Below are 19,188 nucleotides of genomic sequence, written 5' to 3'. Positions count from 1 at the left end.
GTAGCAATAATAATAAGAATAACAAAAGTGAGCTTTTATTGAATATTTGGTATGTGCTAGGCACTGTTCTTTTCTTTTTTTTTTTTTTGAGACGGAGTTTCACTCTTGTTGACCAGGCTGGAGTGCAATGGCGTTATCCTGGCTCACTACTATCTCTGCCTCCCGGGTTCATGTGATTCTCCTGCCTTAACCTCCTGAGTAGCTGGGATTACAGGCATATGCCACCACGCCCAGCTAATTTTGTATTTTTAGTAGAGATGGGGTTTCACCATGTTGGCCAGGCTGGTCTCAAACTCCTGAACTCAGGTGATCCACCTGTCTCGGCCTCACAAAGTGCTGAGATTACAGGTATGAGCCATTGGGCCAGGCCGCCAGACACGGTTCTAAGTGCCTTACACACATTGACTAAATCTTCACAACCCTGTAGAAAGGTACTGTTTTAATAACCATTTGCAGCTGAGGAAAACAAGGCACAGAGAGTCTAAGTCATTTGTTTCAGATCATACAGCTAGGAAAGGCAGAGCCAAGATTTGAACCCAGGCAGTCTGTGTTTAGAGTCCATTGACCACTCCACCATTTATCACCTGAAATGCATAGGTACTCAGTGTTTAACCAATCTCAGAGAACATTACCTAGAAAAATCCATAGTTGATTAAGAGTGATAATGAATATATACTCTCTTGTCTCCCTATATATATATGTACTTCATAACAATTTATACGTGTGTGTGTGTGTGTTTGCACTGTGTGTACTATGGATACATTTATACTGTTACTCTGTTACTCCATTATTCAGTGGCAGAGAGGACAGTTTCAAATTTAGATCCCAGTTCAACTTCTGACCCTGGATGTGTGAAGTCATAGAAAATTTAAATTTTACTCATTTTGATGCATTAGGAATTGTTTCCATATAATTCCTGGCACCAACAGCCATTTTATTTGTTGCACTATAATTCTCAGGTCAGGAGTACAAGAGAGTCCAGAGTTTTAGAATTATATCATTTAAGATGATGAGCATCAGTCTCATTGCAATTTAGTAAAATCAATTTAATGAGTGTTTTCTTGGCAAAAAGCCAGTTAATTATCATATCCATCAAATTTGGGGCTATAGTTATTAAAATTTTTTATTGTGGGAAAAATAGCTAACATAAAATTTACCATGTTAGCATTAAAAAAATTTTTTTTTTGAGATGGAGTCTTGCTCTGTCACCTAGGCTGGAGTGCAGTGGCGCGATCTCGGCTCACTGCAAGCTCCGCCTCCTGGGTTCAAGCGATTCTCCTGCCTCAGCCTCCTGAGTAGCTGGGACTATAGGCATGTGGCACCACCCCCAGGTAATTTTTTGTATTTTTAGTAGAGATGGGGTTTCACCATGTTAGCCAGGATGGTCTTGATCTCCTGACCTCACGATCCACCCGCTTTGGCCTCCTAAAGAGCTGGGATTACAGGCATGAGCCACCACGCCTGGCCCATGTTAGCAGTTTTTAAGTGCACAGTTCACTGATGTTAAGTAACATTTTCATGAAACAGATCTCCAGACCTTTTTTTATCTTGCGGATCTAGAACTAAGCACCAATTAAACAACTGCCTCTTTTCCCCTTTCCCTCAGCCACTGGTAACCACCATTCTACTTTCTGTTTCTCTGAATTTGACTAGATACCTCCTATAGGTGGAATCATGCAGTATTTTGTCTTTTTGTGACTAACATATTTAGCATAATGTCGTTAACATTTTGTAGCATGTGACAGGACTTTGTTTTTTAGGCTGAATAATATTTTATTGTAGGTATATACCACATTTTTTCGTTACTATTTTTCTGTACTATTTTTCTATGGTGGTTTTTGTCAAGTCAGTACTTGTTAGACTTATACCAAGTGATTGGTAGAAGGAATATGATAATCAGAATAATTCATATAAATTGCAGTTTGACTGTTTCATAGATACTACAATAAAGAGTTGGTTTAGGTTAGAAATAAAGATTAACATGAGAGTTTTGATAAGTGGTTTGTAGGCATTCATTCCCTGTTTTCTAGCTTTTGGCATGAACATTTCCTGTTCATTATTAGAAACGATCCGTATTACTGTTAAGAGCAATTTTAATATCTACTGTTTGCCCTTATATGAGGTCTGTTGCATAAAAAGTCTTTTTTTGGCTTAGGATCTTAATTGCAAATTCTTTATGTGTGTTTATTATTTTGAAATACATTTGGCTAGCAAATTATGATCAGTTTCCTTCTTACTGAAACCAAATACGAGATTGACTTCCAAAAGTTCCTTCCAGAGCTAAAAGAGTTTGACTTCTATAAAGATCATGTCCATTTTTTTTTTTTTTTTTTTTTTTTTGCGACGGAGTCTCGCTCTGTCACCCAGGCGGGAGTGCTGTGGCCGGATCTCAGCTCACTGCAAGCTCCGCCTCCCGAGTTCACGCCATTCTCCTGCCTCAGCCTCCCGAGTAGCTGGGACTACAGGCGCCGCCACCTCGCCCGGCTAGTTTTTTGTATTTTTAGTAGAAACGGGGTTTCACCGTGTTAGCCAGGATGGTCTCGATCTCCTGACCTCGTGATCCGCCCGTCTCGGCCTCCCAAAGTGCTGGGATTACAGGCTTGAGCCACCACGCCTGGCCTTATGTTCATTTTTATAGTACTTTAATATATATATATAATAATAAGTGAAACATACCTCATATTGGTTAGACTGTAAAATGATGCCCCAAATACTATAAATAGGAAATCCAAGATGCCATAAGGATTAACTCAGAAGAAAAAAAAGATTAGCTAAAGCACTGTTTTCAAAGGATAAAGAACCCTAATTTTAATTTAAGTGGTTACTGGAAGTATTATCAAAATAGATTAAACTCTTCTGGATAATTAAGAATGACCAAATTCTAATAGTTGCTTTGCTTTCAAGAAGTGAATTTTTTAGAAACATGAAATTTGACCATTTACATTTACAGTATCAGAAACAATGATCCTCTTCCCCCTTTTTAATTTAGACTATGGATTTCAGCTTATGCGCTATACATAAAAAAAGGATTGGAGGCAACAACATCTCTTTAGAAGATAATGGATAGCAAATATAGAAATAATATTGTACTTGGCTAATCTCTTTTTTTTTTTTTTTTTTTTGAGACGGAGTCTCGCTCTGTCCTCCAGGCTGGACTGCAGTGGCCGGATCTCAGCTCACTGCAAGCTCCGCCTCCCGGGTTTTTTAAGCCATTCTCCTGCCTCAGCCTCCTGAGTAGGTGGGACTACAGGCGCCCGCCACCTCGCCCTGCTAGTTTTTTGTATTTTTTAGTAGAGACGGTGTTTCACCATGTTAGCCAGGATGGTCTCGATCTCCTGACTTTGTGATCCGCCCGTCTCGGCCTCCCAAAGTGCTGGGATTACAGGCTTGAGCCACCGCGCCCGGCCGGCTAATCTCTTTTTAACAAATATTTTCAACATATATTCTTAAGGTAAAATTTAACTACATTGATTTTGCAATTTGTTAGCCACATTATCTTAAAAACAAAACAAAGAAAAACACCTAGGCCAGACGTAGTGACTCACACCTGTAATCTCAGCACTTTGGGAGGCCAAGGCGGGTAGATTACCTGAGGCCAGCAGTCGAGACCAGCCTGACCAACATGGTGAAACTCCGTGTCTACTAAAATTACAAAAAGTAACTGGGTGTGGTGATGGACACCTGTAATCCCAGCTACTTGGAGGCTGAGACAGGAGGATCGCTTCAACCCAGGAGGTGGAGGTTGCGGTGAGCCCAGATCACACCACTGCACTCCAGCCTGGGCGACAGAACAGGAGTCCGTATCAAAAAAAAAAGAAAAAAAAAATTACCTGGGCGTGGTGGCGGGCATCTGTAATCTCAGCCACCAGCCACTCGGGAGGGTGAGGCAGGAGGATTGCTTGAGCCTAGGAGGTGGAGGTTGCAGTGAGCCAAGATTGTGCCACTGAACCTCAGCCTGAGCAACAGCTAGACTCTGTCTCAAACCAAAAACAAAAAACACTTTAATGGGAAAGAAGTCATTCAATACAACCAAAATGAAGACCAACTACATTTTTCATTTAGTGTTTGTCTTACTCAGCACAATCAAGTATGACTTTTAAAAATTAAAGCGGCCAGGTGCGGTGGCTCAAGCCTGTAATCCCAGCACTTTGGGAGGCTAAGACGGGCGGTTCATGAGGTCAGGAGATCGAGACCATCCTGGCTAACATGGTGAAACCCCATCTCTACTACTCGGGAGACTGAGGCAGGAGAATGGCATAAACCCGGGAGGCGGAGCTTCCAGTGAGCTGAGATCCGGCCACTGCACTCCAGCCTGGGCAACAGAGCGAGACTCCGTCTAAAAAAAAAAAAAAAAAAAACTAAAGTGGGCCGGGCACGGTAGTTCACACCTGTAATCCCAGCACTTTCAGAGGCCAAGGTGGGCGGATCACCTGAGGTCAGGAGTTCAAGACAAGCCTGGCCAACATGGTGAAACCCTGTCTTTACTAAAAATACAAAAATCAGCCGGTCATGGTGGCGCATGCCTGTAATCCCAGCTACTCAGGTGGCTGAGGCAGGAGAATTGCTTGAACCCAGGAGGCAGAGGTTACAGTGAGCCGAGATAGCACCACTGCACTCCATCCTGGGGGACAGAGCAAGACTCCATCTCGGGGGGAGAAAAAAAATTAAAGTGGAATATTTTACATCTTTATTCGGGTATTTGATTTATAATATTATTTTCAGCTTTAAAACATTTGAAATATTCTTTTAAATGCTTTTTCCCCCATAGAACAGACTGTTGAGAATCCTGTCTTAATAACATAAACTTCAGGATAGTTTTCAGCTTCTTGCTTAGCTTGTTAGTGTATTTTTATTGTAGTCCTTAAACTAGGTAGTACAGAGATTTGATTTTTCAGGAGCAGAGTTGATAGAGCAGTCTGCTATATTGTGAATTCACATTTTAAAATCCTTAATTAATTGTCTTGAATGCAGGTCTAGTAGCTCTGTGACGTGTGCAGCTATACTATGACATCATAAACCCCATCTTGAGGGAACCTAGCTACGGGTCAGAGCTAGTCCACTAGGTGCTAATCAAATGCTGTGTTACAACACTGTGAGGTTTTCCCAGTTATAAGTGTCATTGTTAGGGGTTTTTTTTTTTTTTTTAATTGCAAAGCCAAGTAAGGCTGTCAATTGCATCATCTTACCTTATTTCTTCAGATTAAGTACTGTTTATAGTGGGATTTTCGGTGGATGTGGTGGCATCAGCATAATCTATGTTTCAGGCGTCCTATAGAAGAGGATTATTCTTCAAGGGATGTGGAAGAAAAGGTAAATGATGTCTGCTATAAGTACCTTCTACCCACTTTTAAAGCCTCATGAAAAGAGGGGTAAAAATTGTGAAATATAAAATAGCCATCCATTTTATGTTTTAGTTTTTTGAGCAGTGGCCTACTTGGTTATTAGAATGTGATAAATTATTCATAGATCTTGGTATCACTTTTTCCTTCTCTTCATTTAGGCTTTTTGTGCAAACATTCCCTCCTCTGAGAAATTATCTACAACAAATAGCCTCTTCCCACACCACCCCCAGCCCCTGCTTTGTTACTCTCAAATCCGTTATTCTGCTTTACTATTCTTTTAAGAATGGAGCACCACCCAAATTATTTCCTCACCTATTTCTGTCTTCTGATCTGGGAGAGCAGCGACTTATTCTCATTCACTGCTGTATTCCCACTGTCTAGAATAGCCCACGACAAGCTCCCAATAGATATTTAGCAAATAGAAGGGTTAATTCATAAATATGATGTGTTTTTTGATGTTTATAAGAAAGATTTCTCTATTTCTGCCTGTGATATGCATATTTTAATTCAAGCAAACTTTGGTTTGTCTCCTTGTGTGTCTTTTAGGAAAGACTTTAATTCCTTTCTGTTTCCAGGGCTTCTTTAGAACCCTACTTATGAATAAAGTAATTATAATACTTTGTAGATTCTTCCTTGTTTATATTACAAGGATCTTCTTCTTCTTTTTTTTTTTTTGAGACTGAGTCTCACTCCGTTACCCAGGCTGTAGTGCAATGGCACGATCTCGGCACACCACAACCTCTGCTTCCTGGGTTCAAGTGATTCTCCTGCCTTAGCCTCCCAAGTAGCTGAGATTATAGGCATGTGCCACCACACCTGGCTAATTTTTATATTTTTGGTAGAGACGGGGTTTCACCATGTTAGCCAGGCTGGTCTTGAACTCCTGACCTCAAGTGATCCGTCCACCTCAGCCTCCCAAAGTGCTGGGATTACAGGCGTGTGCCACCATGCCCAGCCTCCTCCTTCATCTTCTTCTTCTTCTTCTTCTTCTTTTTTTTTTTTTTTTTTGAGACAGACTCTCGCTCTGTCGCCAAGGCTGAAGTGCAGTGGTGTGATCTCAGCTCACTGCAACTTCCACCTTCCAGGTTCAAGCAATTCTCATGCCTCAGCCTCCCCAGTTGCTGGGATTACAGGCGCATGCTACCACACCTGGATAATTTTTGTATTTTTAGTAGAGATGGGGCTTCACCATGTTGGCCAGGCTGGTCTTGAACTCCTAACCTCAATCGATCTGCCTGCCTTGGCCTCCCAAAGTGTTGGAATTACAGGCGTGTGCCACTGCACCCAGCCTCAGATGTTTATTTCTTATCTGGGCTGTAATCCAATAACCAGTCCCCTAATTCTCCTTGCCTGTGGAACATTTCCACCTGGTGGTCCTGCTGTTGCCCTGCCATTTTAGTGGCTTAGGCTCCCTAAAACTGAATCCATCACCTTGCACAAATCAAAAAAGATGCTTCTTTATTTACCTATTTCGTCTCTGGGGATACCATGCATGTTATTGGATCTTTCACTGCCCTACTTCCCTTCATGCCATCTGTGTACCATACCCTACTTCACAGGCAGCCATGTACTCAGTATAATAATAGTGCTTAGATGTTAAGGGTAGGAAGCCATGTGAATTTTTTTGATGAATAATAATGGTGGAGTTTAACCTATTAACTCTACCAGTATCATTGTAAGCTTGACACTCTTGCTTATAAGTTTTGGCCAAACCAGTGAGAATGTAGAATGATAATTCTCCAGATCTAAGGGTTTTCTTTTTTAAAAGGAGACATTTGAATTCTACCTACAGGTGTGTCATTTGTGCAGGGTCTCAGCCTTTATTTTAGCAGTTTAATGAAAAAATTGTCTCATGAGCTTTTGGTCTGCCTAGAGTTTGGACATATAGAAGTTTCCTTGTAGTTACAGAATCGGTATAACCCATCTCCAGAATTGTCGGAATATGGTTTATGTTACCAGGTACAAGTTATTTTTCTGTATCAGGTATTCTGAACCAAGCCTTTTTTTTTTTTTTTTTTTTTTTTTTGGAGACAGAGTCTTGCTCTGTCATCCAGGCTGGAGTGCGGGCATGATCTCAGCTCACTGCAACTGAGTTCAAGAAATTCTCATGGGTTCAAGAAATTCTCATGCCTCAGCCTCCCAAGTAGCTGGGATTACAGGTGCGCACAACCACACCTGGCTGATTTTTGTATTTTTAGTAGAGGGGGTTTCACCATATTGGTCAGGCTGGTCTTGAACTCCTGACCTCAGGTGATCCTCCTGCCTCGGCCTCCTGAAGTGCTGGGATTACAGGCGTGAGGACTTAGCCATTTTTGATAGAGCTATTGTTTAATTAAAATTCTGAGAGTTGTACTTGAAAGATGATTAAAGCAATGTAAAGGATGATTTATGCCTATCAGACGCCCATGAATCTTTGTTGAATTGTTTTTCTGTTCTCCAGAATAATCTGATTTCTTTGAAGCTGGGCATTTCCCCACAAAAAGTGAATGTGGACACCACCTGCCATCTCAACCCATAGGTCTAGTTTGTGAGAATACTTGTAGGACCCCTGGGTTTCCCCCTATAGTTTCAAGTTCATTGTCTTCAGATACCTTATTCTATGTATTTGGAAAAAAGAGTAAAACTTTGAGAGCCATTGGGTATCTGACAAGGTATCTTTGGGAGCTCCTTAATTCTAAAAAGAAAATTATTTTGATTTGAGAAAATGTGGTATCTTCAGAAATTTCCACCACCCGGCTATGTGACTGCATTTTTTAAAAAGGAAAGGAACAGAGAGGAAAATCAAGTCACTCTAACCTCCTTACTTACCTGTGGATTGTCCCTGCACATGATGGTGGGTGGTAGAAGTGGTGGTGGAGCACTGTGTCCTCCAGAGAGCTCAGTCGGGAATCTGGCAATAAAGATCATGTCCCAATTTCCTGAACTGATGGGATAGAAGCTGGTCAATGAAGTCTTCTCTTTGTGTTATTTTTTTTTCTTTTGTTTTATGTAATTATAAAGTATAATTTCTATTTTGCCAGTCTCTGACATACAGGCTTTGTCAGGGTTACTGGATATGTTTGTCTCTGCTGCTCTATTGGACCTGAAATCTCAGCCTGTCTGAGCAGTTCTTTAAGCTGAAAGCCAGGATGGTAGGGGCTAGATTAGAGTGGAATAACTGTTTTCAAAGTATGGTGTGCAGAACCCTGGGGGTGACTCTCAGACACTTTCATGAGGCTTGCTAGGTCAAAACCATTTTTACAGTAATGCTAAGATGTTATTTTTCTTTTTCTCTGTTTTGATATCTGCACTGATGGTGCAAAAACAATGGTGGGGGGGGAGTGGTAAATTGTTGGTACCTTAAGTCAGTGACACAAACTGTATTAGTATTCACTATATTCTTTACTGCTATCCACTTGCAGTTTTTTTTTTTTAAGTCAATTTTACTTAAGAATACCTTTGATGAGGCAGTAAAAATTACCATTGCGTTAAACCCTGACTCTGAGTACATGCTGTTTTGATATTCTGTGTCCTGAAGTGGGACAGCTGCAGAAAGCACCCCTGCTGCATCCTGAAGACCCATGGTGTTCTTGAGGAAAAGCACGTGTGTTATTTGAGTGCCAAGATGAATTAGCTGCCTGTTTTTCCACAGAACATCATTTTCTCCAAAAGAATGACTAATTGCCAAATGATGGCTATTCAAACTTGAAGACATTTCCTCAAAAACAAATGAAGTGAGCTTGTCAGTTCAAGGGAAACAACTCATGGTGTTTATTGTCACAAGCTTTTAAGGCAAAACTTTGAATTTTGGAAAATCTGCATCTGCCATTGTGAGCTTGACAATATTCATAGTTTTCTGATCAAACTGGTTATACTTTAATGAAATGTGATTTATAATAGTGTGTCATGAAATGCGTCCACATTTGGAAGATCTCCTGAACTCAGTGAGCCAGTATTTTCCAAATGAATACTTCAGGATGTTACAAAATCTTAGGTGGGTAAAAGATTCATCCAAAGTATAAGACAGATCCATGGATTTTAATGTAACTGATACAGTCTCAGATTGTACGTTGCAATTAACCCTTAAGAGACAACCAGTTGTCAAGTTTTGGTATATCGATGAGGAATATCCATGATTTTCTACAGCAGCTATTATAATATTCCTCCCTTTTTCTAACATGAGTCTGTGTGAGGCCCAGATTTTCTTCACATGCCAACTAAAGCAACATATTGCATCAGATTCAGTGTAGAAGTAGATATGAGAATCTAGCTGTCTTCAGTTAAATCTGACCTTAAAATAATTTGTAAAAATGTAAAACAGTGCTACTTTTCTCATTTTTTTGAAAATATAATCATTTTTCATAAAATGTTATTTATGGTAGCATATATTTATTATTTTAAAATGAGTTACCAAGTATTTTTTAAATTTCTGTTTTAATTTCCAATATGTTAAATATCAACAGATATAACCAGTGGTGTGCACAGCTGGCTTGTACCAGTGAAAACCAATTGTATAATCTTTATTCGGCTTTGTGTTCAATGTCATCCATTGGCAGCTTGAAATCAGCCATAGTAGGAGTATTTACATCACAGAAATGAGCAAACACCACAAGTCAGTGTTCCTCCTCCTTAAGATCTAGTTATTAAGTGTTTTTACTAGCCCTCTACTGAATATAAATCACAGAAACAAAAGCTCTTTGAGGTCATCAGTAATTTTTAAGAGTGTAAAGATGCCCTGAGACTAAAATATTTGAGAATTAGTTGTGAGAAGAAAGAGTTATCTTTTGGGAGTTAGTCACCATAGAGGTGGTTGCCTTTTTATAATTCATACAGAGTTGCCTTTTGTGCTGGAAACATTTGTAGAATAAATCCAATGTTTTAAAACTTGTAGTTGTTAAATCTACTGGTTCCATAATGGGATGATGTTTTCTTTTCCCCGGAATCTAAACTGGACGATAATACTCTGGGGGTAGGTGAGCTGAATTTTCCCTGTAGGCTACGTATTGGTTGCCTCTGTCCTGGTTTCTCACTGTCTGTCCAACTGTTATCTAGGTTTAGATCAAGCCTTCACTCATGCTCTGGCACCTACACAAAGCCCTCACTTACTGTTTGGGCCCATACTGATCTTTCTATTATGTACTCCTATGATATTCAAGGCCTCTAAAGTGGAGCAATTAGTTCTATACTATTCTGCATGCCATTGTTTCTTAGGTGCTAGTTTTATTCTACTTTCTACTAGTGTACCTAGTACAATGCTCAACACCTAGGTTCTCTTACACGGATAAAACGTGTTTTAACTTTTGGATTGCCAGAGAAGTTTGTTTTCCAAGGGAATGATGTTGTAAATAAATCTTAGTTATTTGTTATAAACCCAGTTTTTAGTAATTCTTTTCAGGTATTAATATAAGTTGGAAATCATTGGTGTTCCTCAAAGTGAAGTCACACACAAAATCTTCCTTGAAAAATTGTTTTAGATCCTGTGGTTCTACTACCGCACATGATAGACACTGGTGACTTATTTCCAAGGTCTTTGACTCTTGAGTAAGTCATAATGAATAGTGAATCTTAGTAAAATGAGTCAAAGTTTCTGAAATTATGCTGGCCTATAGGACAGAGTTGTTTACTAATTGGAAAATCTGGCAGGTTTTGAGTCTAGAGGAGTGGTAGTATCGTGCTTTCTAGTAGGGATCTCTGTTGAAGGAACTCAGGGAAGTAGTGAGGAGATGGCTGTTGTACTGATCTCTACCCAAAGCTAAGTGATAGTTCTGGCCTCTCGGGATGCTTGAGCTAGGGAGAGGAAAAGTGTCCAGAGGCCTCACCAGCCTTGAAGGCATGAGCTTTCTCTGGGTCAGAGACACCAGGGGCTTGAAAGGTCCTGGAATTTCTTCGGCCTATGCCTTTTTCGTGGTTATAAGGGCATAACAGTGACTGTGATTTTTATCAGTCTAGAAACAAAGCATCAGCTTACATCTAGAGTAACACTAGACTATCATATGTCACTGATTTAATAAAAATAATGCACTGGCCAGGCGTGGTGGCTCATGCCTGTAATCCCAGCACTTTGGGAGACCAAGGCGGGCAGATAACAAGGTCAGGAGATTGAGACCATCCTGGCTAACACGGTGAAACCCTGTCTCTACTAAAAATAAAAAAATCAGCCCAGCATGGTGTTGGGCGCCTGTAGTCCCAGCTACTCAGGAGGCTGAGGCAGGATAATGGCTTGAACCCAGGAGACAGAGCTTGCAGGGAACCAAGATCATGCCACTGCACTCCAGCCTGGGCGGCAGAGCGAGACTCCGTCTCAAAAAAAAAAAAAAAAAATTAACCGTATTTAAGTTCTATCTCCAATTTCTCTGAAGAAGTTAGAGAGGATAGTTTATATGTTGGCCTAAGAAAGGCTTCACTTTTAGTAGTCGTGAGGTGGTAGTGAGGTAGTTTAACTGCTTTAGAACTTCGTGCTTGGAACATTCTTAGCCACCGAAGGATGGGCACCAAAAGTGATAAGGAGCATGTGTTCCTTAATATCTGTCACATCAGAAAATGACTGTTCCAGGACAGTAACCACCTCCCGATGGTAAGTATCCTAGCTGGTTTGTCATTTCTCAGGAGCAGGATAAAGAGAAGTAGGGCAGCCATATTAGTGAGTGGTATTACTTAAAAATAAGCAAAAACAATAACAAAAAAGATCCAACTTTAATCCTCGATGGTGATTGTTTTGGCAGGTTTCTGTAGCTGGATCAGGCACCGGAAGAGGCTCCCCAGCTGTAATTCTAGTGCAGTTACCTTCGGGCCATACTATACATGTCCAGGGAGTAATTCAGACACCACAGCCATCGGTTATTCAGTCACTACAAATACACACTGTTCAGCTTAACTTCCTTCCTGGATGGTTTGTCTTTTACTTTCTTGAGCCACTTTTTTCCTCTTTCACTAATTCGTTTATCATTTTTCTTTATGAAGCTTTTATGCGCAAATCTTTTTATTAGATATTTGGAGGAATCTGTTTTCCTTGCATAAGGCGCTCTGTGTCCTGCTAGGTACGTAGGTTTCACTTCAAAGCTGCAGCTTTGTTGTCAGCTCTTAATTTGGGGACTGAGTAATTGCAGATGAGCAGTTCATGTCTTCTTCACATTGTTGTTCTATGTTCAAACTCAGATTTATTTAGCGGTGCTCCCCAAGGGTGCTGAAAAATATTTTGAGGGTTCTTCAGAGAAGATGTCTGATAAACACAGTAATATAAAGATTATAGTACTGATGCTGTTTTCATGAATAATCACCTTAGTAGGTAGATACAAATTTATTTAAAATTCAGTATACATAATTCTTAGTAAGATGATTTTATTGATGTATCCCTCTCAGATTAAACCTTGGCTTTTGTAGATATAATTATTATTGTGGTTGAGATCTAGAGATGTATTTTACCCTTAACATTTCTTGAAGGTAAAACATTTTTTCCATCAATAGATGTAAATTATTAAGTATGCATTTTTTTTAAAGTATGCATCTTAATTACTGAATTTATTTCTGTTCCTTTTTAAGGTCAGTTATTATCCTTTAAATGCTGAAATTATCTGAACCTAATTGATAAAAAAAAAAATCTGTGAGGAAAAGGGAGACACATATACATAGTGTAGTCCTTTCCCGCGTGTTCAAGTAGTTTATCACAGGAGAACGATGAGAGTGGCAACAAGATACCTGACGTGACAAATTCACATATGTTAAAAGCTTGATTATCTTTGTGGCATGGGTATCTTCTCCTGTATTGCCCAAAAGTGTAAGAATAATTCTCATCATTATCTTTTTTTCCTGTGATGGCCCCTGATTCCAAGAGTTTCTAACTCTTTCTGACACTAATTTATAAAACAAGAAAGTCTTTCCAACCTCTTCTTTGTTTTATGCCTTTTATTGGGGTCCACATATTTCTCCTTAGTTTTAACCTGGCTGGTATTGGAAGAAAGTATTGTCTATTATTTTTATTATTTAATAGAGACAGAATTCTCAGTATGTTACCCAGGTTGGTGTTGAGCCCCTGGCCTCAAGTGATCCTCTTGCCTCAGTCTTCCAAAATGCTGGATTACAGGTGTGAGCCAGAGCACCCAGCTGAAAGAAAGTATTCTCTTATATTCAGTAGGCTTTGTTTGGATTTTGTTAAGTGAATGATTTAATTGTCCTTGTAGAAAGAGGTGCCAGTGGATCTTGTCCTAGAATATGTAATCCCTCTGCATGAACTTTAATTTTCACCTTTTCTAAAATAGATAAATTAATAGCCTACCTCACCTAAGGGAGTTGTTATGATTCTATGACAGATGTGTGAGAGCCCGGTGTAAAGTGATAAATACTTAATATTTGGTGGTGATATATGATTATCTGAGGCAACAACATTTTTTTCAGTAAGTTCTGTTGATTGAATGTGTGTGCTTATGTGTGGGGCGTTCATGAGCAAAGATGCAGAGTCATATGTGAAGGTGAATATACACCTCCATGTACTTTGGGAAGTATATATTCTTGCGTGCATTGTTGATATTTTAATAAGCTCTTTTGATTTTATCCAAATCAGTTTCCCATGTACTTACAATATGAAGTGAGTTTTGTAAACTCTGCTACCCTAGGCCCTCAAAGTATTAATAATTGACTGAATATATCGAAAGCGGTCATGTTGTTGAAGAGATTCATTGTTTTATTTTCTGACTTCTTTAATAATCATATCACTATATTATTACTCGACTTGAAAAATGAAATCATGCTTAAAACTCTGATCTTTCTCTTAAGGAGAAATTCTTTATTTGGATCTTCAACACCTACCACCACCAAACCCTAACTTACTCCTTGTAATAGAAATCCTAATTTTACCCAGGCTTGCTTACTGACTTGCTTATCTACTCGAGTATTCTGTCTTGGTCCTATCTGATGGCTAATGTGAAGACCCAGCTCACGCCAGTGCCAGCTGTGAGAGAGTGGAGACAGCAGTGTGATCCAGGAGCTCTCTTCTGCCTTGGCCCCTCGCTGGCTCCCTCCTGGATCCATAGGAGCACTTTCAGGTTGAGAGCTTAGGTCTTGGGTATTTTACATTTTGTTCTTTGCTGCAATGCCTCATTTGACATCCCAACTGCTCTTTCCCTTGTATTTCTTAGTATATAGTACCCGTATCATTCCTTTCCACACACATTTGTTTTATAACTGAAATGTTTGTGTCTGCGCTTCCTTTCTTGAGCCAGACTCCTTTAGTGCAGATTCACTGTGTTGTATTGTTCGGTTGCTTCCACAGTGCCTGGCTCAGTGCTGCACACGCAGACTCTTAGCCTTAATTTTTTGAATGAGGGAAAAGAACATATATTTTATGATACATTTCAGAAAATCTTGTATTATAGGTAGCAACAATTGCAGAGACACATGAATCTGCAGAATCAGAAGGTGTAATTGATTCTCATAAACGTAGAGAAATCCTTTCACGAAGACCCTCTTATAGGTAAGTTAACCAAGTTTCCTACTGTAAAGATACTTTTTCCAAAATGGTAGAATACTTATTCATCAAATCAGTTCTTCCTTTATAGCTTTTCTGTTTTAAGAGTCATTCATGTATCTTCGTGACTTACATTGTTAAATTATATTTTAGGAAAATACTGAATGAACTGTCCTCTGATGTGCCTGGTGTTCCCAAGATTGAAGAAGAAAAATCAGAGGAAGAAGGAACACCGCCTAACATTGCTACCATGGCAGTACCAACTAGCATATATCAGACTAGCACGGGGCAATACAGTATGTATGCTGCAATTCGATATGATACAGTGCTAGCTTTAAGTCTTCTCTAGTTATATTGAAGCAACTCAGGTTTTGGCATTAAATTGTTCCATTTTTAAGTGCATCAATACCTAAACTGTATCATAGAATGAAAGTATATGTTAAAAAGTGAGATATTTGTATTGACAGCTATCATATAATTTTGAAAAGTAAAAATTTTAACTGCTGAATATATAAGAAAAATTTGGAGTAAAAATAAAGGGAGGATTTTTCCTACTTACATGTTTATATTAATCTCTAGTAAAACATTGTTTTTGTTGTCTTTATGATGCATGCAAACATAAATGTCTGTATTTCATTCTTGTTGGCTTTTGTTACCCACAATTACATGCTATACTTACTAATCTAAGAGTTTTCTAAAGTATGTTTTCAATGTTTTACTACTCTCTGTTAATTTGTGCTACAGTTTTTCCTAAAAGAGAATGGAAAAATGATTTAAGTTTTTAAACTGAAGCAATTGGATAGATAATTTTATTTGAAATTTTACACACCAAAAGTTCTAAATAAACAGATACATTCACATTCAGTCTTGTGCATTTTAATGGACTGTTAATTCTGTGCTTTTACCTCTGATTAAAGCACTAGTTTTTTCCCAAATGAAAAATGTTTGATACATAAAAATAGTAAAAACCAAGAGCTAGAAAGAAAAGAAAAAGGAGGAGAAAGGATAGGGATATCACGTATCCTAAGCTAGCCACTTAGGTACTGGAATAATGTGATATTCCTATCCTTTCTGGAGTATAAATTGTCCACGGAAATTGTCCAAATCAGTTTCCCATGTAATTATCATATGAAGTAAAGTGAGTTTTGTAAAGTCTGCTACCCTAGGCCTTCAAAGTAATTGACTGAATATATTGACAGCAGTCATGTTGTTGAAGAGACTCATGATTTTAGTTTTCTGACTTTAAAAAGAGCTACTTAGGTACTGGAATATATGTGATATTAAATAATGTGTTTATCCAATTAAGGTATGGAGATTTTAGATATATTCTTTGTTTTTCCTTTAAAAAGTAGCAATACCAAGGAAAAAAAATCTCAAGTCTTAATTTAAGTCCTGGCTACTAAAACAAGCTATAATTTTTAATATATGAGAAGACTTTATATAGTCATTTTTTTTTTTTGGAGCTTTTTAGAGTTTTTCTTGTAGCATTGGTAGATTTGCAGTAGTAAACTATTAAATACATTCTCTGTTGGTAATTGAGGGAAACTCCTACCATGATACCTAGTAGATCCGGGATGTAATATATTCACACCTTCTGCAGGGCACCCAGTAGACTTGTCCAAAGTCAGTGTTAGCAAAAGAAAACTCCCCATCATCTGTAAGAAATAGACCTTGAGGTTTACATTGTCACTTTTTTATTACTTCTTTTGTTTACAGCTCTTTTGTCTGGCACACTGGGAATCTCTGGTGGGTTTTAGAACTATAAAACTCATTGAGTATGCTAATGTGCAAGGCCTGCTGGTGAGCCTCTGCAGCACAACACGCAGGTTATGAGAGTGCTGAGTGCCTCGTGCCTCTGTCCCCAGAGGGGCTGGGCAGAAGCTGCTGGTGCCTCCTGGCTGGTCAGCCCTGGCCTTGAGCAGCTCCATCTGCTCACCCCAGTGGGCTGTACACATATCATCATGTTCTGTTTGTGTCATGACAGGGAAAAGGTTGGAAGTGACTGCTGAAATGACACTAAGACTTCTCAAAGTGTTGGGGACCACTAAGATGCTGTCGTCGTAACATTTCTCTGGCATGTCCTAATGCTACTTAGGACTTCTGATAGAAACAGTGATTCCTTTACAAGTTGATAGGGAAGCAGATGCTGTAGGGTTAACTTGTCTAGATTATTAGCTGAAAATTTGAAATTATGAAAACGTTTGGGGTTGAAGCTGGAGAGGATGTGGGGAAGGAACCATCTTTGTGCCATTTGCAAACTCAGTGATCAGAGCAAGAAGCTTTATTAAATTCATATCTCAGGTTTTAGTCTTTGAAGTGGGAATAATACTAAATTGCCAAACTCTGGGGTTCCTGTGAAGACAAAGGAGATAACGGGTAAAAGTAGGGGGAAAAAGGCATGCTACTATTGGCATGAAACAGAGAAATTAAGTTAGATGTACCATTGTCTCATTCATGTTCATTGAACTTTCCCTCCAACCAGCCTCAGTGGCTTCATTCCCTGTGTCCTTGGTGCCTGCTCACAGCAGGGGACTGGCATTAAACCTTACTCTGTGTGTCTGTAGGGGGATGAGAGAAGCGGAGTCAGGAATTCTGGTTGAGAATAGAAAACTGCATCTTTAGAAATTAGATCTTAGGCCAGGTGTGATGGCTCCCACCTGTAATGCCAGCACTTTGGGAGGTCTAGGCATGAGGGTTGCTTGAGGCCAGGACTTTGAGACCAGTCTGGGCAATAGAGTGAGACCCTGTCTCTACAAAAGAATTTTAAAAATTAGCAGGGCGTGGTGGTATGCGCTCATCCCAGCTACTCTGGAGGCTGAGGTGGGAGGATTGCCTGAGCCCAGGAGTTTGAGGCTGCAGTGAGTTATGATTGCACCACTGCACTGTCCAGCCTGGGCAGTGGAGTGAGACTCTCTCTCAAAACAACAAACAAACAAAAAAACACATCTGTGTATTTGCCACAGAAGAAGTCATGGACTATTTCTTACTTTGATTTCTTAATTTGAGCCTATACAGTATGATCCTAGAAATTATTTTGATAAGAATTTATAGTTCTGTGTGTATAGTCTGCAGGTAAAAATTGCCATTTATTGGTTCACACAATGTGAATTTCCTTTGTTAAAAATGCATTTTGGGGACATTTAGTGACATTTATGTAGATAATTCTTTGATAAGTGAATACTAACAATATTCAAACTTTTTAGAAGACGTTTAATTGGAGGGTAAACATATACTTACATACACAACATCCATTTTTATTGATCTTATTTCTTATAGAACTAACTTAGCAGATATTAATGCTTTACTGTTGTAGCAGAATGTCTAGAAATGGAAACAATTGCCAGTGTCCTTTGGTTTTTAGAATAGAGGAATTTATTTTACTAGAATTTCTGGAGATTTTCCAATTTTTTTCCTTCCCTTTCAGCTGTAAATGGTTTTTTTAATGCTCTTTCATAACCTTTTATTATAAAAATTTTTTTAGGCTGGGCGCGGTGGCTCAAGCCTGTAATCCCAGCACTTTGGGAGGCCGAGACGGGCGGATCATGAGGTCAGGAGATCGAGACCATCCTGGCCAAAACGGTGAAACTCCGTCTCTACTAAAAAAATGCAAAACCTAGCCGGGCGAGGTGGCAGGCGCCCGTAGTCCCAGCTACTCGGGAGGCTGAGGCAGGAGAATGGCCTGAATCCGGGAGGCAGAGCTTACAGTGAGCTGAGATCCGGCCACTGCACTCCAGCCTGGGCGACAGAGCGAGACTCCGTCTCAAAAAAAAAAAAAATATTTTTTAGGTTTAATTCTTCAGCTTTATCCATGGATGGCTTTCTCCCAAACTTTGCTTTTCTTTTTTTCCAAGATTAGTATTTTATTAGTTGTTTTTAATTTGAAATAATGAATTAGCTGGTGTTTAAAAGAACTAAATGTGTATCAAAGTTGAAGAAATAAAGTATATTCAAGTTTTCCCATATACAAGCAGTTACATTTTTCATAGTTGAAAGATACTTGGCAGAAGTTGGCCTTATTATATTAACTTACTATTATCACAAAAACTAAGAAGTGAAAGTTGGAATAGGCTACTCCCTGGGGAATAGGAAAACTAGCATAAAATAGACAGGGATCCATTATTACAACACCAAGTAAGTGAGCTCTACCTGCAGAATCCTCGCTGGAAGTACAGATCTCAGTGATAGGTGTGTTGCATAACAGTTGAGCGATGCTGGTCAAAGAAAGTCTTTTATCTCAGGAGCATATACCTGAGACATGGCAGGAGAGAGAGCCTTAGAATGAACAAAGAATGTTACTTGCTGCATAAGACGGTTAAGATATGCAGTAAATGAATGAATTTATAAAAGCAACTGAGGAAACTAAAATGTTTGAAGCTTCCTAATTCATTAAATTTTCTCTTGAAACAA

The 19,188-nt window shown here is 39.2% G+C and overlaps 1 protein-coding gene across 35 annotated transcripts in view; it reads left to right on the top strand.

Moving 5' to 3' along the window:
- The window catches only part of CREM (cAMP responsive element modulator), a 94,780-nt gene that overhangs the window by 47,724 nt on the left and 27,868 nt on the right, over positions 1-19,188 (top strand). For 18 of the 35 annotated variants that reach the window (XM_033190944.1, XM_033186513.1, XM_033185654.1 and 15 more), the window contains 2 exons: positions 14,690-14,787; positions 14,935-15,077. The exons of 3 other annotated variants lie outside the window; for them this stretch is intronic. In XM_033190944.1, coding sequence (XP_033046835.1) covers positions 15,032-15,077 — 46 coding nt within the window. In that variant the 5' untranslated portion in view covers positions 14,690-14,787; positions 14,935-15,031. 14 more of the 35 variants (XM_033188646.1, XM_033181280.1, XM_033180424.1 and 11 more) reach the window with 10 other exon arrangements.

This window comes from Trachypithecus francoisi, unplaced genomic scaffold (assembly GCF_009764315.1).
Source record: "Trachypithecus francoisi isolate TF-2019V2 unplaced genomic scaffold, Tfra_2.0 Contig00025, whole genome shotgun sequence".
NCBI lineage: Eukaryota > Metazoa > Chordata > Mammalia > Primates > Cercopithecidae > Trachypithecus > Trachypithecus francoisi.
Note: the sequence above shows the minus strand (reverse complement) of the source record. Positions and strands in the feature narration are given on the sequence as shown.